The sequence below is a fragment of the Salvelinus alpinus genome, chromosome 31, assembly GCF_045679555.1.
Source record: "Salvelinus alpinus chromosome 31, SLU_Salpinus.1, whole genome shotgun sequence".
NCBI classification, from domain to species: Eukaryota; Metazoa; Chordata; class Actinopteri; order Salmoniformes; family Salmonidae; genus Salvelinus; species Salvelinus alpinus.
This window is the reverse complement of record NC_092116.1, coordinates 7487850-7514851: the sequence shown is the minus strand read 5'-3', so window position 1 is coordinate 7514851 and position 27002 is coordinate 7487850. Positions and strand designations below refer to the sequence as shown.

General features: G+C 41.4%; 1 protein-coding gene across 7 annotated transcripts in view; it reads right to left on the bottom strand.

Moving 5' to 3' along the window:
• Nucleotides 1–27002, bottom strand: part of LOC139561250 (neurexin-2-like) — a 1055901-nt gene that overhangs the window by 461668 nt on the left and 567231 nt on the right. For all 7 annotated transcript variants that reach the window (XM_071378226.1, XM_071378233.1, XM_071378230.1 and 4 more), the window contains 2 exons: nt 9449–9622; nt 1469–1588 (listed from right to left, as the gene is read on the bottom strand). In XM_071378226.1, coding sequence (XP_071234327.1) covers nt 1469–1588; nt 9449–9622 — 294 coding nt within the window. The remainder of the gene's footprint in view (nt 1–1468; nt 1589–9448; nt 9623–27002) is intronic.

The window sequence follows — 27002 nt, the reverse complement described above, 5'->3', positions numbered from 1 at the left end:
CGTCTTAAAATCAAATTTGCTGAAAAAAAAGCCCTTGCCCTTGAAAAAGAAGTATTGTACTTCATAATTTTTTTAAATGTTCCTTCACAGCAAAAGCAATGGTCGGTAAACAAAGAGACAAGGTTATTAGCTAGGTCTAGTGGTCTGGTGACTGTGTTCTGTGTTCTGTGTTCTGTGTCAGTTGGAAACAAGCGATTGATGGAAGACTACCATTAGACATTCAGTCCATATGACTGGTTTAATCAGAACTAAATGACTCCCTCAGTGTTAGTCCTCAGTCCTCAGTCACTGCCTTGCCCGTCTCAGCACTTTAGAGGATACGATTAGACAAACTAATGTCACGTCGATATTCTCTTGGTTAGGGGGTTGGCGAATAGACTTGAAACAATGTTTTACTGCGTGCTATGTCACGTGGTAGCCATTGCTATAGAATGAGCTTGATCTCTGGGAGATATTTTGGTTGCTTGTAAATGTGAAGAGACCTACAGTAGGGCTGGCTGCTGGAGGGATCACTCTCTCATCTCTCTCTCTACACACACACACACAAACACACACACACATACGCTCACTAGCTTCCGTGGCCGGTTCTGGGCGTTTCGAGCAAGTAGTGCGAGGCCTCATGCTGGCTCAGTGCCACACACGCCTATCTCTCCAATCTTTAAAGAAATCAGGATATTAAACTTACTAATACCCCCACGGTCTCTGAGCAGAGCAAGGAGAGCAAAGGCATCAGCGTGCCTCTCCCCCCCTCCTCCCCTCTCTCACCCTCTTATCTTTCAAGGAGCTAGGGATGGGATCTCTGTTTATCTCAGCGTGGCTGTCGTTCACAGGCAGACGTTATCGTCCTCCTCTCTTCCTCTGCCTCGTCCCCCTTTTCTCTCTCTTCCTGGAGCGAACCCACTGCCACAGCCTGGTCCTAATCAGCGCCTGACTGTCATAGCCAATCATAGTCTCTCTAACGAACGTTGACTACACAAACAACACACAACTCCCTCAGCTAGGCACATTTTTCCACCCTCAAACGTGTCATAGGCAAGTTACGAGGGAGTGTTCAAAGGGGGTTTGAAGGGAGAGGGAGGTCAATTGATTATGGATTTGAGCTTCCCTCCTTAACAAGCTGACAAAGCAGTAGGCCCACTGCTCTATTAACCTTGGACCTTGTCCCTCTGTCCCGGTTCTAGATTCATTTAGCCTGTAGGGGACATGGATAGAATGTCAACTCTCTCTCGTACAAACAAGCGTAAATCTCTCCATGTGCCCACTAGGGAAGCGCTAAAGAGTTAGCAAACATTAGACCTAAAAGAGACTACAAAACCAAACACGACATATAAACACCTACGTCACCTACATCTACGCAACCAAGCCAACACGATCCACCAGAAGCCCTACACCACACAACCTTCACACGACATACATACACACGAGCCAGCACGGTGACGTGGGCGACACGCGGGGTCGTTGTACTCACGGTCGCTACAGAAGGAGCCTCCATAGGACGTCATGGTGCAGTCGCAGGAGAAGCCCTCCCACTGCTGGAGACACACGCCCTGATTGTAGCAGGAGTCCTCCGTACAGGTGGTGCTAGGTCCTGGAGGGACAGATTGGAACACAGGGTCAATATACAACGCGCACACATACGCTTGTTATGCCAATGTATGGAAGGACATTTGGGAAATAACTTTAAAGCAGGAATCCTAAGGCTGTTAAGTTGTCAATATACACCGCCCTACTGCTTTCTTTTTTTTGCCGATGTGCGCAGGCACCTAAGGGGGCAAACTGTAATGCCATTGTAGGTTCTAAGGATGCTCAGGGGGAACGCGTTCAACACATAAAGCCCTTTTTATGTCAATATGGGAATATAGGGCAATAACTGTAATCATATCCATAGCACAGGTCATTTGGTTGATACTGATTTCATCGAGGCTGGTGGTTAAAAAGTGATAAGGTTGTATTTGACATTTATTCTGGGTTAAAACCTTGATTACAGGCAGTCATGAAACTGGGAGGCATATTTGTCAACTTGAATATGAAATGGGGTTGTGGGGGGGTTGAATGGATGTAAAAGAAAAGATGGACTTCTTCAACAATGTCAATTCTCCAATTATAAACAGCCACTATTGTAATTTCTCAGTGGAATTCCGAGCATGTTAAAGTGATAAGTGGATTAAATGTTAACCGGGTGGTATTCAAAGCATCTGTGATTTGGTTATTAGACCCATTAATACCTGCTAATGCTTTAAATTAGCAATGACCAAAAGAAAACCACAGGTGGCTAATTGTCATGTAGGTGGTAGACCTTCCGTGTTTTCAACCTTTTAAAGGGAAATTGTAAAAATGACTTCATATTCGTCATCTCCAGCACCACCCCAACATCAACATATGTGAAAATGGGGCGTTTGTATGTTTTCTATAAAAAAATATAAAGGAAAATGTGTGTTTCCAATGATATCATCAACCAATTACAGTAGTAGGCAATTAGTAGGCAATTCCTACTCAGAATATGTTAAAATCAAATGATGCACACCGACGATGTAATTGCAAACACTTAACTTCCTCTCTTTTTTACTACAAAACATAGAAACGCACCGTTTTCACATACACTCAATGGCCAGTTTATTAGGTACACCACCCCGTTCACCAAAATGGTTTGCTCCTACACACAGTGAGTCACGTGGCCATGGACTGCTATGTAAAGCAGGTAGACGGCAACGATCGTTGGAAGCATACTCGGACCAACGTGCAGCGTGATCTGGGTTCCACATATTTTATCAGAAATAAGTGAACCACACAACGAAACAATAAAGACTAAACGAAACGTGACGACAATGGAGTGCTAACATGCAACTACACATAAACAATATCCCACAAAACACAGGTGGAAAAAAAGCTACCTAAATATGATCCCCAATTTGAGACAACGATTACCAGCTGCCTCTAATTGGGAATCATCCACAATCCCCAACATAGAAAATTAAACCTAGAACCCCACATAGAAATAATAAACTAGACTAACCCCCAGTCACGCCCTGACCTACTCCACCATAGAAAATAAGGGCTCTCTATGGTCAGGACGTGACATAGATAGACATTCAGTTAGTGTTCGATTGAACGCTAGAATGGTCAAAACGAATGACCTAAGCAACTTTGAGCGTGGTATGACCGTCGGTGCCAGGGGTTTAGGATTTACAGAGAATGGGGCGACAAAACAAAAAGCATCCAGTCAGCGGCAGGCGAAAACAGCTTGATGATGAGAGGTCGAAGGAGAATGGCAAGAATCATTGAAGCTAACAGGCGGGCCACGAACAGGCAAATAACGGCACGTCCTATAGTCTGCCTTCAAAGAAAGGTATATTTGTACATTTTTTGTTCAAATGGTTGGTGCTTTAAAAATAAGAGATTTATTAAGATAAAAAATGTAAGGAAGCTATGTAAAACATTGTTTATTAGAAACTGACTTGTGCACTTGCAATGCCATACTTGCTTCAAGGTTAACAAAACATGTTACTATTTACACATTTTAAGAGCAGCCCAATTAACCCAAAAAATTGTCAAATTCATGAGCGCCAGCCATTTCCTCAACGTTATTCCAAAATGGACACTTCAAATGAGATGTCTCCATTTTATCAGTTCATGTTTTAATTGCCTACTGCAGTGATTACTCCATCAATCAGCGCTTAATACAAGAATCGCAGAGGCTCTAATTAAACATATTGCTGTAATTATTACTGAAGTCAATCACAATATTATCACAGCGTTATACTTCCCTCCGCTATCGATCAGCTGCTACCTCAACCAGGTCATATAGTTTAGACTTGAGTTTAGAGTCTATAGAGTATGTGAGCAGTGGAGTTGTAAACGTGTCATTGAAATGCCTTGTGTTTCGGTGTGAGCAGTTGTAAACTTATTTAAATTTCTTTTGGAGCGAGGCATGAACCCCCCCATCTGTTAAATCTGTAGCTGTGTTTTATTAAAGGAGTTGGAAGAATGAGCAGCATGCTAGCTGCTAGGGCGCTAACAGCCTTACTGTGTAACCTCCCTTAACACACATCTCAACCCTGCGTAACAATATGACACCTGTATCTGGAACTAACAGCTTGGGAGAGAATGAGACATCTGGGTATACCCTCCCTCCCTCCCTCCCTCTCTCTCACTCCCCCCACCTTCCCTATCCTCTCTCTCACCTTCCTCGGTCTTCCTCCCAAATCCCAGACGTGAGTCAGCAACTCAGCATAGTGAAGAACACAGAGTGAACAGTTGTTGAGCCATAGGCTGCAGCTCTCTGCTCTCGCTGCTGTAGGGAGGGATTAGCTGAGTCAGGCAGCTACAGGAGAACAAGTTGCCCCATTGACCCTGCTGGATGTCTGGGGATGCAGCCATAGAGGTCAACCTCTGACCACTAAACTCTGGTTCCAACTCCTGATCCACCTGCTCCACTGAGCTGGCCTGGAGGACCGGCCTTGGCCTGACATATTGAACAGAGGGTCTGGCTACTGTTGGAGTGTGCATTACAAATAGTCCGGTTGCAGAGCTGTGCATGCTTTTGCCAACTCAATGTCCTTTGTTGTCTTGTTGTCATGCTATAGCCCTTTATGTTTGACATGACAACGGACATGACAACGGACATGAAAGGGAGACTTGGTTAAAGCACAACCACATCTGCCACTAGGCTACGCTATCAATAGCCATTTGTATTGGCTTCTATTGAATTTAAACGTTATATTGGTTTTTGTTGTCAGGCTATGGGGAAACAATTCCATGAAAAGAGTAGTTGATGCTATGAAACTTATTGTTACATCTTACAACCTGCCGTTTGAGACTTTAAGGGAGTATATGTGACAGCCTAATGCAGTTTTAGATCTCTTTTAAAACGGAAGTAATTACGCCGTATAACTGTAGGCAGGTAATAAGCCAGGCTGGCAGGCAGAGGTGGCAGCGTTTGCGTTTAGAATCGGAGCGGCAGCGAGACCTCTGGGAAATCAGACCGTGTGAATGCTACTGCAGGTGTCACAAACACAATTAACTAGCCGCCAGAGACACCACAACACCGGTGACGTCCGTCCAGCCAAAAAAGCTGAGCCCCTTCCAAATGCGGGACTGAGGAGTTTAGGCACTGCGTAAAATTGCCTTTTTCCAAGTGTGTAAATGTGTGTCAGAAGTTCTAAGGATAACAAGTCGAAGTTCAGTAATTGAGAAGTCATGATAAAAACAGAATTTGACCAGTGAGAAGGATATGGATCTTTACTCATGCTAATACTGTAGCTCTTATCACCTTGTCCATTGTCCTCATTCTTATCCCCCAGTGCATATGATTCTTGTCATGCCACCAATTAAAGATCCAATATCAAATCAAACTGTATTTAGCCACACACTTAAAGCAAGAAAAACAAGAAAAAACACAAAGCAATAAAATACTTGAATCAAAGCACATAAAACACAAAGGCCTCACTAATTAAAGAACAAGCTAAAAATGCAGGTTTTCAAACGGGATTTTACCACCTCAAGCAGTTTCACAGTACAATGCAAAGTTCCACATTAAAAATTATAATAAAAGGCATAAAAAGTAGGATAACTTGATAAAATATACACAAACAACGACGAATAGTCAGGCTTTTTTTTAACTGCAACAATTTAATAAATATATGCTGGATCTCAAAATCCCAATGCTAGGCTCCTTGATTTCTCATAGTTTCACCTCCAAGAAACCTAATGCCTTTAAAAGCAGCCCTGCCGGAAACTGGTACTACCACAGTTACTCTCTGTGGTCCTTGTAAACTGCACAGTGAGCGCTACAGGGTGGCTGACAATAACAGAGGCAGAGATACCTTCTGTAGGTTTTATGGTGCAATGGATTGGGGAAAGAGCTGGGACTAAAAAAATGCGTTGAGTGCCGAGTCTGAGGGTGGAGTCTAATTATATATCTGGCTGTTACAGACGAAGAAGGACCTGTGAGTTACTGCAGGTGTCAAACTTCAGGATCACCTGTGTATGATGAGACTGGGAGGAAAAAATAGCTTCAAATGGGATGGTAAAGTCTGCTAAGTTAGTCTAGGTGAATGTCAGGGGTGGATTGGCCATCTGGCAATTCTGGCAAATGCCAGATGGGCTGGGCAATATTTTGGTTGGGTGTGCTGGTTGAAATTGACACACACACAAATATATACAGTACCAGTCAAAAGTTTGGACATACCTACCTTTCCTTTATTTTTTTACTATTTTCTACATTGTAGAATAATAGTGAAGACATCAAAACTACGAAATAACACATATGGAAAATATAGTAACCAAAAAAGTGTAAAACATAAAAATTATATTTTATATTTGAGATTCTTCAAAGTAGCCACCCTTTGCCTTGATGACAGCTTTGCACACTCTTGGCATTCTCTCAGTTGTGGTGTGACAAGGTAGGGGTGCTAGACAGAAGATAGCCCTATTTGGTAAAATACCAATCCATATTATGGCAATAACAGCTCAAATAAGCAAAGAGAAAGGACAGTCATTACTTTAAGACATGAAGGTCAGTCAATGCGGAACATTTCAAGAACTTTGAAAGTATTCGCAAGTGCAGTCACAAAAACCATCAAGCGCTATGATGAATGAGGGCTCTCATGAGGACAGCCACAGGAAAGTAAGTTTATTAGAGTTACCAACCTCAGAAATTGCAGCCCAAATAAATGCTTCACAGAGTTCAAGTAACAGTCACATCTCAACGTCAACTGTTCAGAGAAGACTACGTGAATCAGGCCTTCATGGTCTAATTGGTGCAAAGAAACCACTACTAAAGGACACCAATAATAAGAAGATACTTGCTTGGGACAAGAAACACGAGCAATGGACATTAGACCGGTGGAAATCTGTCCTTTGATCTGATGAGTCCAAATTTGAGATTATTGGTTCCAACCGCCGTGTCTTTGTGAGACGCAGAGTAGGTGAAGGAATTATCTCTGCATGTGTGGTTCCCACCTTAAGGCATGGAGGAGGAGGTGTGAGGGTGCTTTGCTGGTGACAATGTCAGTGATTTATTTAGAATTCAAGGCACACTTAACCGGCATGGCTACCACTGCATTCTGCAGTGATACACCATTCCATCTGGTTTGTGTTTAGTGGGACTATCATTTGTTTTTCAACAGGACAATGACCCAACACACCTCCAGGCTGTGTAAGGGCTATTTGACCAAGAAGGAGAGCTGCATCAGATGACCTGGCCTCCACGAATACTCGACCTCAACCCAAATTAGATGGTTTGGGATGAGTTGGAACGCAAAGTGAAGGAAAAGCAGCCAATAAGTGCTCAGTATATGTGGGAACTCCTTCAAGACTGTTGGAAAAGCATTCCAGGTGAAGCTGGTTGAGAGAATGACAAGAGTGTGCAGAGCTGTCATCGAGACAAAGGGTGGCTACTTTGAGGAGTCTAAAATGTAAAATATATTTTGATTTGTTTAACACTTTTTTGGTTACTACATGATTCCATATGTGTTATTTCATAGTTTTGATGTCTTCACTATTATTTTCTAATGTTGAAAACAGTAAAAAATAAAGAAAAACTCTTGACTGAGTAGGTGTGTCCAAACTTTTGACTGGTACTAAATATTCTTTACATAATAAAAAATTATATATGATAAAGGCAGCTCATGGGCCTGTTTTTGTGCAATTTCTTTGTTATACTAATCTATAATGAGCATTTGGTTGATTAGTGGGCTACGGCCGGCCCCCCCTACCAAGATGGCCCAGCCCTGTTTTCTGATAGACTGAGCTGAGGTCAAGCAAACTCACATTCAAAGTCAAATGTGGCATCAGCAAAGAGACCTGCTCCAACTCTGTCATTAATTAGACAGCCAAGATCATGGATCGTAAAAGCCGGAAAGGGTACCTATAAATGTAGAAAGGTCACCGCACTCAAAATGTCCAGTTTTTTGGTCAGCTAAAACCATGATTTGATAAAACAGTAAAGTGCACTATCATGATTCCTGTAATGAAAACGTTTATATCGCTGGGGCCTGCTGCTGTGATGAGCGAGCCACTCTCCTCTCCACCCATGCGCTTGAGAGAAAAATGCAGTCTGATCATTATAACATTTCAAAATGCAATTGCGGGAAAAACACAGCTTTGAAAGCTTTGTACCCTTGTCCCTGTTAAAGAGAGGATGGTCTCAGCTTTCTGTAGGTATAATGTAGAATTCTCAACTTAATAGCAACTATTTTACAACCAAGATATTGATTTTGGCTTTGCGCATATGCCGTTGAGAGGGCATAGGCCTATAGGTTTCATGGGTAGTAGCCTACAACTGCAAGTTTTATTAGGACATTCAATTTGCTGTTGAGATCATGACTACATGGCTACTAGCAGTAGGTATTATATTTAGAGTTAGCGATCTAGTTAAATGTGTTTTAAGTTTCCACTTCCTCAGGTGTTGAACCCCAAATTAATTAGCCTATTATATTATTTAGTGTACATAAAGACAAATGTAATTCAGCTCTATTGGAAAAAACAAACAAAACAATAACCTGGAAATTCTGGAGTCCTATTTAGACAGTAAAATTTAGCAACTATAGTCTAATTGTCAACCCACAATTCTTGACAATCACTGGATTAGGTTGCACATAAAATAAAATATCTTGAATCGTGCATGATTGCATCAGTGTTAGATGAAACAGCGTATTTCTTGAAGACCTCAACTAGTCTATTTATTACTGGTCCTAATAAAGCACTACAAATGACTTTATAAGGTGATTACTCATGATTACATGTGATTACTCTCTTGGGTCCGACCAAATGATGTCACTGGTGCCCACCGACTGCGGAAGTTAGTTTCACCAGTGACACCAGGGGAACATGTTAGTCTGCAGCCCTGTAATAGTAATTAACACGTAGGGTAGGTGTTGATTCAGGGGAACTGATATACCAAGCACTAATTTGCAATATAGCCTAAGTCATTAGCTTGGCTTTTATAACGTATAATGCAGAGACAGACAGATAACAAGAAGACACACAGAGTGACAGCAGAGGAGATGCTGAGGTAGATAGACAGCACAACATGGAGGCAAACAAACGTGAGTTGGCGGATCGCAGTGATGTGGGCTGGTGTGGATAAAATGCCAGGGCCAGATTCTTGTCCCAGTCCGCCCCTGGTGAATGCCAAGTGTGTGTATATATGTTGCATGTGTTTGTGCATGCGTTCACACTTGTGTGTGTGCATACACGGGCATAATGTCTGTTTGTGGGCATGTGTGTGTATGCCTGTGTGTGTGTGCATGTATTTGCATGTGTGTGGTTTGTGTGTGTGTGTGTGTGTGTGTGTGTGTGTGTGTGTGTGTGTGTGTGTGTGTGTGTGTGTGTGTGTGTGTGTGTGTGTGTGTGTGTGTGTGTGTGTGTGTGTGTGTGTGTGTGTGAACCTGCGTGCATCCTCGTGCATGTACAATATGTGCATATGTGTGTGTGAGCACCAACTCACCGTCGCAGCCTCGCTCCACCTGGCCCACCCTGTGGAGGGCATCTGCGATCAGGTCTGGCAGTCTCCCGTTGAGGTCCACCGAGGCCAGGCAGCCCTGGTACCCGTCCCGGGACGCGATCAGCTTGGGCAGACTGTTGTACATGCTCTTCCCCACACCACCGATGTACAGCTCCCCTGGAGAGGAGAAGACAATAACAACGTGAGGAAAACTGGCCTACATACGATCAAACTCACAATGCACAATATCTTGGGTATGATTTGTAGTGGGGTGGACTTTAAGAAAGCCTCCCGAGAAAGGTATTGACTAGCTATTACTGCAGCCACATGCAAGGACTAGTGGTGTTTCCTCCTGAAAGCTATGCATCTCTGAAAATACAGGTACATTTTCCAGGTATAAGTTAGGCTACTGGCCTAGAGGAGGAAATGACTGGTTCAATAATCATTGTGAAAATGTGTTATTTGTAATTCCCCCCCCACCCCCCCAAAAAATGTTTTTTAGGTATAAATGCTTTGTCATTGTTGTTCCGAACCCACAAGTCGTTGCCACTCCCCACCCTGTCCATTGGTTTGTTGCGCCATTTGATCTGCCCTGTATGGAGCTTGCACAACCGGTTGGGCCTTTTTCCCCAGAGTACCCTGTACAGAGATGGCCCACGCCTGGTATGCAAACATACAGTACATGGCGTCAGAGATTTGGTCACCGGTCGAGTGTGTGTAGCTAGCTACCTAGTTTAAATATCAACAGTACAGCATTTAACCTACATCATCAGTATTCTGTCTGGTCTGCGCAGTAGAGAGGCAGAAAGACAAAGAGGTAAATCACAATCAACTGATAGCCCACCCCCTTTTCCCGATGTCAATCACGTCTTTGGGAGGCACTGTATAGCTTGCTCACAATTTGTGATGATGAATGAGTGTGTTGTTGCAGAAATAAATAGGCATCTGCTTAAAAAAGTAAAAAATGTTTGCTACAGAGGCATTTGGTATGTTAGGAATTTTGAGATATGGGGGTAGGTGCCTTTTTTCCCCTTGCACCTGCACCCTGAAAGGTCTGCATGGCCCTGCAGCAAACTAACATGGTCGTAGTATTCCACCTATTCCACCTGTTTCATGTGCTTGCAGCTGGCTGAAAAAGTAGGCTATCCTTGGCTATATAACTGTAATAAATGTGCAGAGGCAAGTGTAGTCTAATTGATTGCTTCAAAAACTAAATGAGAAACATCAAGCAAATCTCTACAATGTTGTTGTTGGCTCAATCGCCTGCACTCAAGTTTGGTTCAAGAACATGTGTAGGTAGCATTGCATCAACATGAGTACATAAAGACGGCCTCATGAAGACGGAATGCACATTGTTTTTGGTGACTGAATCGAAACCCATGCTTCTAGCTAACCTTTTGAAAACCTGATTAAAATACAATCATGTATATACTACAGCCATTATTACAATTCAACAGTGGTGTAAAGTACTTAAGTAAAAATACTTTTAAGTACTACTTAAGTACATTTAAAACCAAATACTTTTAGACTTTTACTCAAGTAGTATTTTATTTGGTGACTTTCACTTTTACCGGAGTCATTTTCTTGTAACATATCTTTACTTTTACTCAAGTATGAAAATTGGGTTCTTTTTCCACCACTGCAATTCAATTTCAACATTTACCTCGTGACAGTATTATTTATTCTGTCTGTTGTGTCTTATTTTGATATTTCACTGACAACAAATCGGGTGTTGAAGGGGAACCTAGCGCACTGGATCGTTTCCCGCCTGTTTTTAATAGGCACTATGCGCTTGTGTGTGATATAAAAAATGATTGGCTTTGTGTAGCCTGGCCCTAGGCTACTGTAAAGACTACGACTAGCCTACTCTACTCCTATTGCAGGTAGATGCCCTCTCAAGCATGACTTTAGATTTTATAATGAAAGTCTGTGTGCAGGAAATAGTTTGTAAACAAAGATTGAATAAACAGCTGTGACTGATTTGATAGAATCCAGCCCATTGGTTCATCACTCAATTTCTCCCCTTACAGCAAATGTTTGCTAATGTTTATTTATCATTCTGGTGTTTTACAGCACATTCCTACTGCTAGACAACCAACATTATTATACAAAACTATACGCGAGTAGACATTTTGGAAGAAGAGTTGAACTTAGACCTACACATTCTGTGTCGCCGACCTGTTCTTAACACAGTAGAATATTTGTGGATTGATTAGGCAAGCGTGGATGTAGATATAGAATGGTCTATGACTATGTGGAGTTTTTTCTTTCCTAATGTCTTTATTTGTCAAAAGGGGGATTCTCCAGTTGAAACAATAACACATTTTCCACCGCCCTGTTTCTGTAAAAAGTTGAGGGATGGGGCTGGAGATATGTAACCACTCAAATGTATACAGCTCTATGGATGCAAGGACTGACCAGTCATGATATCAGAATTACAGTTTTAATCATGTTTCGGCTGTATAGTGTTTGTTTATAACTACTTTGTTTACAAACAATGTAAAATAAGCTTACATTTTGGGTTATGATGGGGTACAACAGTTGACCTAAGCTCATGAGGCATTTATAAGTTATATTATTCAAGAATAAATGGGTAGGCCTACAAATCGTTAATGTATAAATCCAAAAATGGATGTAGCAACGGCAGATTGTCCCTTTAAATGTTTATTTTAATTAAGCCTATGTTCTGATATGTTGAAAATGGCTATTGGCCATTGATTTTCAAGCTATCAAGAAGTAGGCCTATTACATATAAAAATAATTGTAAAACATTTAAAAATTTGATTTAAAAAAAAATACAAAAAAATTCTAAATAAAACAAAAAATAGGGGGAGAAAATGAAATGAATACTCAAAGAGTATGAGAAATAATTGAATTGATATCATTTGTAATCAATTAAGCTTTGCAGACATTTGGGAGTCTTTCCTGTGCTGAAGCCATTTAAGACCGACCAGAGAGGCCAAATCAATAAAACAGAGGAAACAGACTGCAAATCAGAACATGTAGTTTAACAGTTCGACAGAAACAACATCTGTCGGAAATAGATAAAGCTGCACTGGAGAAAATAAACTAAAAATAGGGATTTTAAGGCTACCCTGTGGATGTCACTGCCCCCCCCTCGCACTCTCTCTGTAGTCTCTCACTATCCAGTTACAAGACTTGAGAAATTGACATGCTGGCAGTGGCAATTCCTATTGGAGGACTGTCATGTCACAACAGCTGTTGATTCAGGTAGCCTGCCTGTAAACACTGGTCATCATAATGGAGTGGACCAGAGGCGTGACATTTAGAACCAGCTATAAGTGGTGAGGAATACTCCTGGGATCGAGTTCCACTCTGAGAAAATGCCCATAGTTATGGAATAGAGTGCATGTAACATGTCTCCACTGATCTGATTCACGGCATTGCGTTAAGGGGACTGAGAAAGGGTACTTACTGTACACAGGATTGGGATTGATGTTTGACGCAGACACAGTATTCCTTTCAACATTCCTTTATGAGCTCTTAAATTCACATAACAATGTCTTTGGGAGGTGAGGATTTATGATTTTTCAAGCCAGAGATTGACCGTTATTGAAGATAGGCCAATTAAATACTGTCCATCTTTAATAACTATCTAAAGTAAAGCCATTGTATTTAAAAAAAATATATATATATACAGTGGGGAGAACAAGTATTTGATACACTGCCGATTTTGCAGGTTTTCCTACTTACAAAGCATGTAGAGGTCTGTAATTTTTATCATAGGTACACTTCAACTGTGAGAGACGGAATTTAAAACAAAAATCCAGAAAATCACATTGTATGATTTTTAAGTAATTAATTCGCATTTTATTGCATGACATAAGTATTTGATCACCTACCAACCAGTAAGAATTCCGGCTCTCACAGACCTGTTAGTTTTTCTTTAAGAAGCCCTCCTGTTCTCCACTCATTACCTGTATTAACTGCACCTGTTTGAACTCGTTACCTGTATAAAAGACACCTGTCCACCCACTCAATCAAACAGACTCCAACCTCTCCACAATGGCCAAGACCAGAGAGCTGTGTAAGGACATCAGGGATAAAATTGTAGACCTGCACAAGGCTGGGATGGGCTACAGGACAATAGGTAAGCAGCTTGGTGAGAAGGCAACAACTGTTGGCGCAATTATTAGAAAATGGAAGAAGTTCAAGATGACGGTCAATCACCCTCGGTCTGGGGCTCCATGCAAGATCTCACCTCGTGGGGCATCAATGATCATGAGGAAGGTGAGGGATCAGCCCAGAACTACACGGCAGGACCTGGTTAATGACCTGAAGAGAGCTGGGACCACAGTCTCAAAGAAAACCATTAGTAACACACTACGCCGTCATGGATTAAAATCCTGCAGCGCACGCAAGGTCCCCCTGCTCAAGCCAGCGCATGTCCAGGCCCGTCTGAAGTTTGCCAATGACCATCTGGATGATCCAGAGGAGGAATTGGAGAAGGTCATGTGGTCTGATGAGACATTAATAGAGCTTTTTGGTCTAAACTCCACTCGCCGTGTTTGGAGGAAGAAGAAGGATTAGTACAACCCCAAGAACACCATCCTAACCGTGAAGCTTGGAGGTGGAAACATCATTCTTTGGGGATGCTTTTCTGCAAAGGGGACAGGATGACTGCACCGTATTGAGGGGAGGATGGATGGGGCCATGCATCGCGAGATCTTGGCCAACAACCTCCTTCCCTCAGTAAGAGCATTGAAGATAGGTCGTGGCTGGGTCTTCCAGCATGACAACGACCCGAAACACACAGCCAGGGCAACTAAGGAGTGGCTCCGTAAGAAGCATCTCAAGGTCCTGGAGTGGCCTAGCCAGTCTCCAGACCTGAACCCAATAGAAAATCTTTGGAGGGAGCTGAAAGTCCGTATTGCCCAGCGACAGCCCCGAAACCTGAAGGATCTGGAGAAGGTCTGTATGGAGGAGTAGGCCAAAATCCCTGCTGCAGTGTGTGCAAACCTGGTCAAGAACTACAGGAAACGTATGATCTCTGTAATTGCAAACAAAGGTTTCTGTACCAAATATTAAGTTCTGCTTTTCTGATGTATCAAATACTTATGTCATGCAATAAAATGCGAATTAATTACTTAAAAATCATACAATGTGATTTTCTGGATTTTTGTTTTAAATTCCGTCTCTCACAGTTGAAGTGTACCTATGATAAAAATTACAGACCTCTACATGCTTTGTAAGTAGGAAAACCTGCAAAATCGGCAGTGTATCAAATACTTGTTCTCCCCACTGTATATATATTTATGCATTTTCTTTTTATCCATTTCTTATTTTTATGTTTAAAAAGTACGTTTTTTCTACTCAAAGGATATTGCAAAAGGCGTTGGTGAGAACGGCAAACTAAATTATGAAGAATCAGTACATCAAAACTCCTTTGATGTAAGTACAATAAGAATACAGTAAAACAACTATTTTGCTCCTGGCATTTCTTATCATTTCTTCATTCAGCCTTTATCTAAACCAGGAAGTCACATTGAAATGAAACAAAAAACATTGTGGGTATATATTTCCCAAGGAACCATTGGCTAAAAGGGCAACCCTAGCAAAGTAAATACAGGGCCATCACGCCGCCTTTGTTTGTCTAAATTCAGCAAAACTCTGGGGACTACATTCATAAAAGTGCCCCAAAAATTAATCTTTGGCTTTGAGAGAAGCAATAAGCCCACTAGGTCAAATAGTGTCAGAGAAATTGAATAAGTCAATTATGGTTCGCAGTTCTCTTCCTAAAACTAATGTGTGTTTGACACTTAATGCATCTCAGTCAAGGCTGTAAGGCGTTCTAATCAATACTGTGGATTCATTAGCTGCATAACTGAACGATGCCCTCAAATTGTAGAGAAGAAGAATCGCTCCTCAAATATGCATTTTTATTGCTGACTTACTCCAAAAAGTGCAAAGCAGTTTTTGAAAAGTTAGCAGACATTTTCAAGAGTAAGGGACTGACTTCAATGCATTCGGGATGAGGAGAAATACCCTTTATTTGTATCAACGTTTTTGTTTTTGACAGACATGTGTGTGGGGTATTGTGTGCCCCATTCCAGCTGTGTTCCTCTCTGGGGCCCTTCATTGGGTTGGTAATTGGTCTGTGGTAATTAGTGATCTCGCTCTCCCTCTCGCTCCCCCTCTCTCCCTCTGTCTGGCTCTCACCGTGCCCTCAGAATGTCACCTCTCTTGGGTCAACCTTCCTCTTGCCTGTTAGGAGCACTTTTTGGGGATTTTGTGTGTGAGCGTTCTGTAATGTATTTTGACTCCTCTTAGAAACATAGTAAGACATTTTGTGGCCAGTGTTTTAGGTCATATTTGCTTGAGTAAGGGTTTTGGGCTATGTATCCCTTTGTGAGACATAGTAAGAGAGTTCTGTGCTCCATTATGGGTCCTCTGTGAGATACTGTGAGAATGTTCTGTGCTCTATTTCTTCTTTTAGTGTTTTATAAGGTAACAGAATTGTGGTTAGTGTTTTGATTCTCCTCCACAGCCCAGGCAGTGATGAATGTTCTAGTGCACAGGTCCTGCGTCCCAAATGGCACCCTATTCCTTATATAGTGCACTACTTTTGACCAGGGCCTATTGGGCTGTGTTTAAAAAAATAGTGCACTATAATGGCGAGAAGGGTGCCATTTGGGATGCACACGGAGTCTAGAGGTCCACCAGAGGGGACCAATTACAGCCTCTCAGACACGGCCGGGGCTACTTCCACTGTGCATCTGCGGTTACCATAACAACTTCTCAGGGGCCCCTGGGTAGGGCCGTGCTGCATCTGAGCAGACAGACAGAGAGAGGGCTGCTGGGATAGGGCCCCTGGAGGGCCACTAAGAGCAAGCTCAGTAACACCTGTGTCTGGTACACTGGTGACTTCATATTTTAAATAGGCTTGTACTGTAGTCAAACACTTGTCTACACAACTCTTCTATAGTCTTTTAAAAACAGATTAAAAAAACATTGTATCACAGCGCCTCCGCTCATTCTAAATATCTAATTTAACTGTACTGTATATAACAATATAAAGATGTACAGTATATGCTTGCAGCGCAAGGATTGTAGGTTGGATTCCCACAGGGGACCAGTACGAAAAAAGTATGAAAATGTATGCGCTCACTACTCTGGATATATATATTGTGTAAATAGTAATTTTGTTGTCTCCTGGTGTCTATTTTGTTTTGAATGTAATATCATTTCTTATGTTTTTTTTTTGTGGGTAGATCAGCTTTAATATTGAGAGCTAGATTGTAGCTTCCATCAGTGTAATTGTCTGTATCACTTCCAATCCCCCATTATATGTTTTGCAAAAATATATACATATACACACATATACATACATACGCATATAAATACATACGTATCTTTAAAAATATATATATTTCCTTTATTACCCTCCAACCCTACCACCCCTCCCCGAATTGGAGCAAACTAGTGACAACAACACATAGGCCTGTATTTCCAGCTGATACATACTATATACATTTTATGGACACAGTCTATTTTACAATAGTTTTATTTGTTTGTTTTTAACTCCTGTCCTTCCTCTACCCTCATCCTCTCCCATATATGTATGATGCTCATCAGGTTTGAGTTATATTTGCCATATCTTGCAAACTGTACTCTTTCAAAAAAGATCTTAAACTATATACGTTTTACGGACACAGCATGTTTTACATTAGTTATCTTGTTGTTATTAGTCCCAACCTTCAGCTCCATTCAACCCCTCACATCTATGCTCCTTCAGGCTAGGGTCTATTTTTCTCCACTTCCTGTCTGACTGACGTGCCCAAAGTAAACTGCCTGTTACTCAGGCCCAGAAGCCAGGATGTGCATATAATTGGTACCATTGGATAGAAAACTATTTGAAGTTTGTATAAAAGTTAAGATAATGTATGAGATTATAACACAATTGATATGGTAGCCAAAAATCCAAAGAAAAACCAACCGGAAATGTTTTTGTTGAGAGCCCATGCACTTTCAATAGAAAGCTATGGGTCCTATGCAAATCCAGCTCCCAGATTGCAATTCCTATGGCTTCCACTAGATGTCAACAGTCTTTGTTCAAGATTTTAGGCTTGTTTCTTCCCAAACAAGGAAGAATTTTGAGTTTTGGTACAGGGAGTCAGAGTTGGAAATCAGTTAGAAAGTATTTTGACTTGTTTTAACAAAGTTTAGCGGTAGCTTTTTGAATTATTTTCTCTGCATGTTGAACAAGTGGATTACTCAAATCGATGGCGCCAACTAAACAGACTTTTTAGGATATAAAGAAGGATTTTATCTAACAAAACAACCATGCATGTTGTAGCTGGGACCCTTGGGATTGCAAATCAGAGGAAGATATTCAAAAAGTAAGTGAATATTTAATCGCTAATTTTGATTTTACGAAGCCTGTGCTGGTTGAAAAATAAGACACTTGTATGTACCTAGATGTTTGATATCCATAATTTGTATGATTATTTATTTGAATTGCGCGCCCTCCAATTTCACCGGAAGTTAACGGCACGCTGACGGGATGCCTAGCCCTACGAATCCATATTGGATTTCTATTTGCCATATATTTTTCAAAAGTGCTGTGATGTTTCACAAAGGTTCTGAACCTTTCTATTTTTATTCTTTATACAGATTGTAAATTAAAAATCATTTTTTTTGCTAAAAGTATTATTATATTATTGATCGGTTGACTATGACTTTTCAGATCGCTGAGTTGTGCTATATGCAGGGTTAGCTCCAGGCAATCATTGCAATTATTCAACAATTCCTGGACCTGTGACCAAAAACAAGCATCATATGGACAGTACTAAAACAAATGATCTAATGATTCTGCCTTTTCACAGCAAAATCTGCAGAGCTGGGAAGGTTGTATCCCCCACATAAATAACATTCTGTTGTTTGCAAGAATTCTGTATAATAATTTTAAGTTTTGAATCCGGCATCATTTTGCGTATCAATTCATAAACCATGTGCCATGGAATTGGTATGTCATTTTGTAATCTATATGGCACGGCTGTCAATTTGTTGGTCCTTTAATGAAACTGGTATACTTTCCTCTTTCCATTTTTGCGGTATAGCCGCAATTAGTTGGTTGTAATTTTGGGTAGAGTTAGTTGCATGTATGACAACTCCACCTGTCGTATATATAATTTACAAAGATTATACCTTTGTTAAAAGGATGTGTTTTTTTTATCAATTACTATATTTGAGTTTAACCACAATATTTGTTGTATTATTTGTTCTGTCTTTTCTAGTGGATTAAATTGAAATTGCAACCAACTGTCTATGGCTTGTTGTAAAAATATCGATATTTGGGAGATTATTTCCTTTTTAAATAACTGAAAGTTAGAGGTTGTAATCTGAATAAAGGGAAAAATGCCTTTCTTGAACATAATGTAGGGTGAGACATTCTTACTAATTTTCTAGAGAACCAGTTTGGATTTAAGTATAACTTTTGTATGACTGAAGCCTTTAGTGAGAGGTCTAATGTTTTAATATTTAATCCTTTCTGCCCTCGGAATTCATATTCATTATATAAAAAGGCCTGTTTAATTTTGTCTGGCTTGCCGTTCCAAATGAAATTGAATATTTTTTTCTCATATAATAAAAAAAATGGTTTGCTGGGTGTAGGCAAGACCATAAGCAAATAGGTAAACTGGGATATGACTAAAGAGTTAATCAGGGAGATTTTTCCACAAATAGAAAGGTATTTACCTTTCCATGGTAGCAAGATCTTATCTATTTTTGCTAACTTTCTATAAAAATGTATTAGAGTGAGATCATTTATTTATTTTGGGATATGTATACCGCGTATATCCACATCACCATCAGACCATTTTATTAGTAAACTACATGGTAAAGTAAAGGTACTATTTTTTTGCGATCCAATATGTCATATCATCACTTGGTTGTAATCCAGAGAGGTTAGAGAAAATATCTAGATCCTCTGAGGCTGTTGTGGATTTAAAGAAAACATGAATCATCAGCATACAATGACACCTTTGTTTTTAAGCCCTGCATTACTAATCCCTTGATATTATTGTTGGATCTAATTTTAATAGCTAACTTTTCGATGGCCATAATAAATAGATATGCCGATAGTGGACAACCTTGTTTTACTCCTCTTGACAATTTAAAACTTCCTGAGAAGTAGCCATTATTTACTATTTTACACCTAGGGTTACTATACATGATTTTAACCCATTTTATAAGAGATTTTCCAAAATTGAAATGTTCCAGGCATTTATATATAAACTCCAGTCGTACTTTATCAAAAGCCTTTTCAAGTCTGCTATGAATAGCAGGCCTGGTTTCCCAGATTTTTGATTTTGATCGTGTTTTATTATTTCCAGTACTTGCCTTATATTATCTCCAATGTATCGTCCATGTAAAAAACCTGTCTGATTAGAATGAATAATGTCCAACAATACCTTTTTAATTCTATGCGCTATACATTGCTAGAGTTTTTGCATCACAACACTGAAGTGTAAGGGGCCTCCAATTTCTTTAATGGACTGGATTTCCCACTTGTATCCTGTTTCAGTAATAATGAAATCAGACCTTGTTGAGTTTACATAGGAGTGGTTAAAACATGCTACTAACGATCCTCTCAGTATATCAAAAAAGGTTTGGTATACCTCAACTGGTATACCATCCAACCCTGGAGTTTTCCCAGACTTAAAGGCTTTAATTGCATAAAGAAGTTCCTCCTCTGTAATTTCACCTAATTTCACCTGGCTGTTAATTTTACATTATTAATAGAAACAATCCATAGAATTAGCTTCAGTTAGAGGAGATGGAGGAGACTGAAACGAAAACATATGCTTAAAGTACTTTGCTTCCTCTTTCAAAATATCATTTGGTGAATCATATGTGACTCCGTCATTTGTAACAAGTTTCAGTAAATAGTTTTTGGTAGCATGTTGAAGATGAAAAAAACAATTGGTGCATTTTTCCCAATTTTCCATCGAGTTTGCTTTATTATTATAATATATTACACCTGATATTTGTTGAATAAGTTCATCCATTTCCTTTTTGTTTTTCCTCTAAGTTATTATGCGTTTCTGTGGTACAGTTTTAGATCTTATGTTGTTCTTCTCTATAACTGTTCTGTACCTAGTCATGTATTTGTATGTTTTATGTGGAGCCCAGGAAGAGTGCAAGTGCAGTAATGGAGATCCTAATCAACTGAACTATAGCACTGACTAACCTCAGTTCACTTGACCTGCAGTCAATCAACTCACTCACAGTATCATCTCAATTCAGAATGATGATACTCTATATTGTATCATTTTCTTGGCACATTTCCCTAAAATAGACTGCTTTTGTCAAGCAGCTGTCCCTTAGACCAAGGCTACTGTGAAATCCAAAGATACTCCTTAGACACTGTCCCCTCAAATTGCCTCCCTAACACAGAAACAAACATTAAGTCTCATTAAAAGGTCTATTATGAACCTCTCCCTCCAGCTATCTGGTTTATTGGCAACCTTGTTGATTTTCCTCCAGCCATCACAAGAAGAGAGTATTTGTCTGGCTGGCGCTAACTGCCTCTAATTGACACAAATTGAATGGACGTTGATGCTGACACACACACACATACGCACACACGCACACTGGATGAATGGCTGGCAGAAGCTGTGCAGTAGAGGGCCAAGGCTGGAGGACGTCAATGGGAGTATTGTATAGGAGCAGGCAGGGAATCTTTGATTGTAAATTACATTGCAGTTCGACTCGGCAGAGTGCCACAACAAACTGATTGCAGTAAATGAATGTTGTTGCCGCTTGGAGTGTTAACTGATGAAACCAAATTATCGGTTGTATTATTATTATTATTATTATTATTGTGTCCCATATTGTGCTTGTGAGTGAGTGTGACAACTCCATGTGTAGGGATTCAAAATGAGCTAAAATATTTGCCTATACCTGCAGGTGAATTTAGAAATGTAGTTTCAAATGATACGTTGGAAAGTTCATCCCACTCTGTTCATTAGGCCACTTTAATTGGTGACATGTGCACTTTCTGGTTCTCTCTAGGAAATCTCGGATGCCATTTTGATAGGTGTTGTTGTGTATGTCAGAAATGGCCTCCACACAGTACAATAGAACCACAACAAAAAGGACAGCATTTCTGTCACGTCGACATTCTGCTTTGTGGCAGTACTCAACCCCCTTCCCTTGCTCACACACCTGGGCGTCATTCCGCCATTGTTCTACATACACGCACGCACACACACAGACATACCTCAGTGGATTTGTCCTTTCTTTGGCAGACCAGTTCTGAGTGCCCTACACAATGAAATCACCTGGGTGCTCTGTATATCCCGTGCCCTCCAGTCTAGTCAAGAGAGGTGAAGGAGAGGATGAAATGGAGGGAGGGAGAGGGAGATGAGGCAGAGCGAGAAAGAGAGAGAGAGGAGTCAGAAAAAGAAAGAGGTAGAAGAGAGAGAGAGAAAGAGCGAACACAGGCATGCCAAGTAGGAGTGTCTCATCTGCTCCAAATCCACTCTCTTTCACAATGACTAGCCATACAGCCTCCCTGGCCCACATGGTTCTTCCCACCCAGGCATGGTACTAAGTGGGGCATCAGTGAAGCAGTATCCTGGGGAAGGGCACCATAGCTACAGGCCTTCTCGGGCAGCTAAGCCCAGGAGAGAGCAGTCTCCATGGGCTGTAAACGCTGCTCCTGTGGGCAGTCTGGCTGACATGCATCAAAGCTCTTTATACACACACTGTGTGTGTGTGTGTTTGTCTCTCTCTCTTTGTAGTTTGTGAACACACACACACACACACAGCAAAGTGACACGCCTACACTCTCCAATAGCCTCTCTCATGTCTTCAACTCCCTGATCCAACAGCTCGGTACAAAATCCCTAGTTCTCGCTCACGTTTCCACACAATACCTCCACAACAGTCTCCAATAGTACAGGCTGTGCCTCCACATTCACGCTCCTATTGAGAGATGTTTGTCAGGTCTAACTGCTAACAGCCAGACCTTGAGAGCTTTTCAACTGCACTGAATGGAGGCCTCTGTTTAACTGTGACACTCTCCAAGATTGGATAGAGTAAAACTGACAGGCGTCATTACACAGTTCCATGCCTGCTTTCTCTCCCTTGCTATGTATCTATATATATTTATCTCTCTCTCTCTCTCTCTCTCTCTCTCTCTCTCTCTCTCTCTCTCTCTCTCTCTCTCTCTCTCTCTCTCTCTCTCTCTCTCTCTCTCTCTCTCTCTCTCTCTCTCTCTCTCTCTCTCTCTCTCTCTCTCTCTCGTGAGAGGGCTGTCAGCAGGGTGATGGAGAGGGGGACACGCGCCTGTTAAAACACAAGTGCGTCCCCGCGACAACGCCCGTCCGTCAGGGGGACATTTTTACTGGGCAGCCCTGTCAGAGGGAAGAGCCCAGCCTATCGGAAGCTGGGGAATTATGACTGATGGGGGATTTTGGCCACTGTTGTTGTCTCCTAAATCAACTGCCCTCCCCTCTCCTCCCCTCTGCTCGCCTCACTGCGCTGTAGTAGTCAGCAGTATAGGGCAACAAACTGGATAATGTGCTGCTATCCACTGGTGGTCAACACACTCTCCCACACAAACCAAAACACAGGGAAAGGCGGCCATTTTGTTATGGCTGAACTACACAGCAAAATCAATGACTCAAGGTAACCCTGAACTCATTGTGAAACGCTTTATGAAACTCTGCTTTCGCCAACCACTCGCCAAACGCGATTCGCTCCGGTGGAGATCGATGTGACAAAGACCAGCACAACAAAGGAGACCATTTTGAACAAAGTGTTTGTCCTCTGCTAAACCTTAACCCACAGCTATCCTCAATGTACCTGCTTATATCCCCTAATGGGAGTCATTGATTTCAGGTCTTTATTTTGTTACCTGCTTTAACAGACACACAACACACACATGGTTTCTGCTAGTGTCTCTAACAGACACGCAGCACACTCACGTGCTCCAGAAAAGTGTCTTTCCTCTCCCTCCGTTTTCAACAAAACTCTAGCAGCCAGCAGGCGAGGAGAAGCAGGGAGGAGGGAGGGAGGGAAAATGGCCACTGCTCTGAGTAATACCACAGTAAATTGTGGTCTACCACAGGTCAGTGGAAAAATGTAAAACACTGCTCAATCGCAGCACTCAAGCGGCTTGCCTATCACTTATTCACAGAGCACTGTCTGGGAGGTAGAAAGGCATAAGAGAGGGGGATAGTAAGATATATAATTGCATAATAATACATATTTATAGGAGTGAGGCGGAGAGAAACCATTTGATGATGTTGATCATGAAAGTTCTGCCAACGTTGATTATGACCTTGTAGATTATGTTGATACTCATTACAAAAGGGAAAATTAACTACATCCTAATCATCTTATCTACCAACATAGACAGGGCTCTAACTCCTCTAGCCCCACAATGAAATAGGGTGCAGGCCAGGCAGCAGGCTGTTAGCCAACCTGCCAGCTTAGTGGAGTCTGCCAATAGCACAGTCAGTGTAGTCAGCTCAGCCATACCCATTGAGACTGTGTCTGTGCCTCGACCTAGGTTGGGCAAAACTAAACATGGCGGTGTTCGCCTTAGCAATCTTATTAGGATAAAGACCTCCTCCATTCCTGCCATCATTGAAAGAGATCGTGATACCTCACATCTCAAAATAGGGTTACTTAATGTTAGATCCCTCACTTCAAAGGCAGTCATAGTCAATGAACTAATCACTGATCATAATCTTGGCTTAAGCCTGATGAATTTACTGTGTTAAATGAGGCCTCACCTCCTGGTTACACTAGTGACCATATCCCCCGTGCATCCCGCAAAGGCGGAGGTGTTGCTAACATTTACGATAGCAAATTTCAATTTACAAAAAAAAAAAAAAAAAAAAAATGTATTTTCGTCTTTTGAGCTTCTAGTCATGAAATCTATGCAGCCTACTCAATCACTTTTTATAGCTACTGTTTACAGGCCTCCTGGGCCATATACAGCGTTCCTCTCTGAGTTTCCTGAATTCCTATCAGACCTTGTAGTCATAGCAGATCATATTCTAATTTTTGGTGATTTTAATATTCACATGGAGAAGTCCACAGACCCACTCCAAAAGTCTTTCGGAGCCATTATCGACTCAGTGGGTTTTGTCCAACATGTCTCTGGACCTACTCACTGCCACAGTCATACTCTGGACCTAGTTTTGTCCCATGGAATAAATGTTGTAGATCTTAATGTTTTTCCACATAATCCTGGACTATCGGACCACCATTTTATTACGTTTGCAATCGCAACAAATAATCTGCTCAGACCCCAACCAAGGAGCATCAAAAGTCGTGCTATAAATTCTCAGACAACACAAAAATTCCTTGATGCCCTTCCAGACTCCTTCTGCCTACCCAAGGACGTCAGAGGACAAAAATCAGTTAACCACCTAACTGAGGAACTCAATTTAACCTTGCGCAATACCCTAGATGCAGTTGCACCCCTAAAAACGAAAAACATTTGTCATAAGAAACTAGCTCCCTGGTATACAGAAAATACCCGAGCTTTGAAGCAAGCTTCCAGGAAATTGGAACGGAAATGGCGCCACACCAAACTGGAAGTCTTCCGACTAGCTTGGAAAGACAGTACCGTGCAGTACCGAAGAGCCCTCACTGCTGCTCGCTCATCCTACTTTTCCAACTTAATCGAGGAAAATAAGAACAATCCAAAATTTCTTTTTGATACTGTTGCGAAACTAACTAAAAAGCAGCATTCCCCAAGAGAGGATGGCTTTCACTTCAGCAGTAATAAATTCATGAACTTCTTTGAGGAAAAGATCATGACCATTAGAAAGCAAATTACGGACTCCTCTTTGAATCTGCGTATTCCTCCAGGGCTTAGCTGTCCTGGATCTGCACAGCTCTGCGAGGGCCTGGGATCGGGAGAGACACTTAAGTGTTTTAGTACTATATCTCTTGACACAATGATGAAAATAATCATGGCCTCTAAACCTTCAAGCTGCATACTGGATCCTATTCCTACTAAACTACTGAAGGAGCTGCTTCCTGTGCTTGGCCCTCCTATGTTGAACATAATAAACAGCTCTCTATCCACCGGATGTGTACCAAACTCACTAAAAGTGGCAGTGATAAAGCCTCTCTTGAAAAAGCCAAACCTTGACCCGGAAAATATAAAAAACTATCGGCCTATATCGAATCTTCCATTCCTCTCAAAGATTTTAGAAAAAGCTGTTGCGCAGCAACTCACTGCCTTTCTGAAGACAAATAATGTATACGAAATGCTTCAGTCTGGTTTTAGACCCCATCATAGCACTGAGACTGCACTTGTGAAGGTGGTAAATGACCTTTTAATGGCGTCAGACCGAGGCTCTGCATCTGTCCTCGTGCTACTAGACCTTAGTGCTGCCTTTGACACCATCGATCACCACATTCTTTTGGAGAGACTGGAAACCCAAATTGGTCTACACGGACAAGTTCTGGCCTGGTTTAGATCTTACCTGTCGGAAAGATATCAGTTTGTCTCTGTGAATGGTCTGTCCTCTGACAAATCAACTGTACATTTCGGTGTTCCTCAAGGTTCCGTTTTAGGACCACTATTGTTTTCACTATATATTTTACCTCTTGGGGATGTTATTCGAAAACATAATGTTAACTGTCACTGCTATGCGGATGACACACAGCTGTACATTTCAATGAAACATGGTGAAGCCCCAAAATTGCCCTCGCTAGAAGCCTGTGTTTCAGACATAAGGAAGTGGATGGCTGAAAACTTTCTACTTTTAAACTCGGACAAAACAGAGATGCTTGTTCTAGGTCCCAAGAAACAAAGAGATCTTCTGTTAAATCTGACAATTCATCTTGATGGTTGTAAAGTCGTCTCAAATAAAACTGTGAAGGACCTCGGCGTTACTCTTGACCCTGATCTCTCTTTTGACGAACATATCAAGACTGTTTCAAGGACAGCTTTTTTCCATCTACGTAACATTGCAAAAATCAGAAATTTTCTGTCCAAAAATGATGCAGAAAAATTAATCCATGCATTTGTTACTTCTAGGTTAGACTACTGCAATGCTCTACTTTCCGGCTACCCGGATAAAGCACTAAATAAACTTCAGTTAGTGCTAAATACGGCTGCTAGAATCCTGACTAGAACCAAGAAATTTGATCATATTACTCCAGTGCTAGCTTCCCTACACTGGCTTCCTGTTAAGGCAAGGGCTGATTTCAAGGTTTTACTGTTAACCTATAAAGCGTTACATGGGCTTGCTCCTACCTATCTTTCCGAGTTGGTCCTGCCGTACATACCAATACGTACGCTACGGTCACAAGACGCAGGCCTCCTAATTGTCCCTAGAATTTCTAAGCAAACAGCGGGAGGCAGGGCTTTCTCCTATAGATCTCCATTTTTATGGAACAGTCTGCCTACCCATGTGAGAGACGCAGACTCGGTCTCAACCTTTAAGTCTTTACTGAAGACTTATCTCTTCAGTAGGTCATATGATTGAGTGTAGCCTGGCCCAGGAGTGTGAAGGTGAACGGAAAGGCTCTGGAGCAACGAACCGCCCTTGCTGTCTCT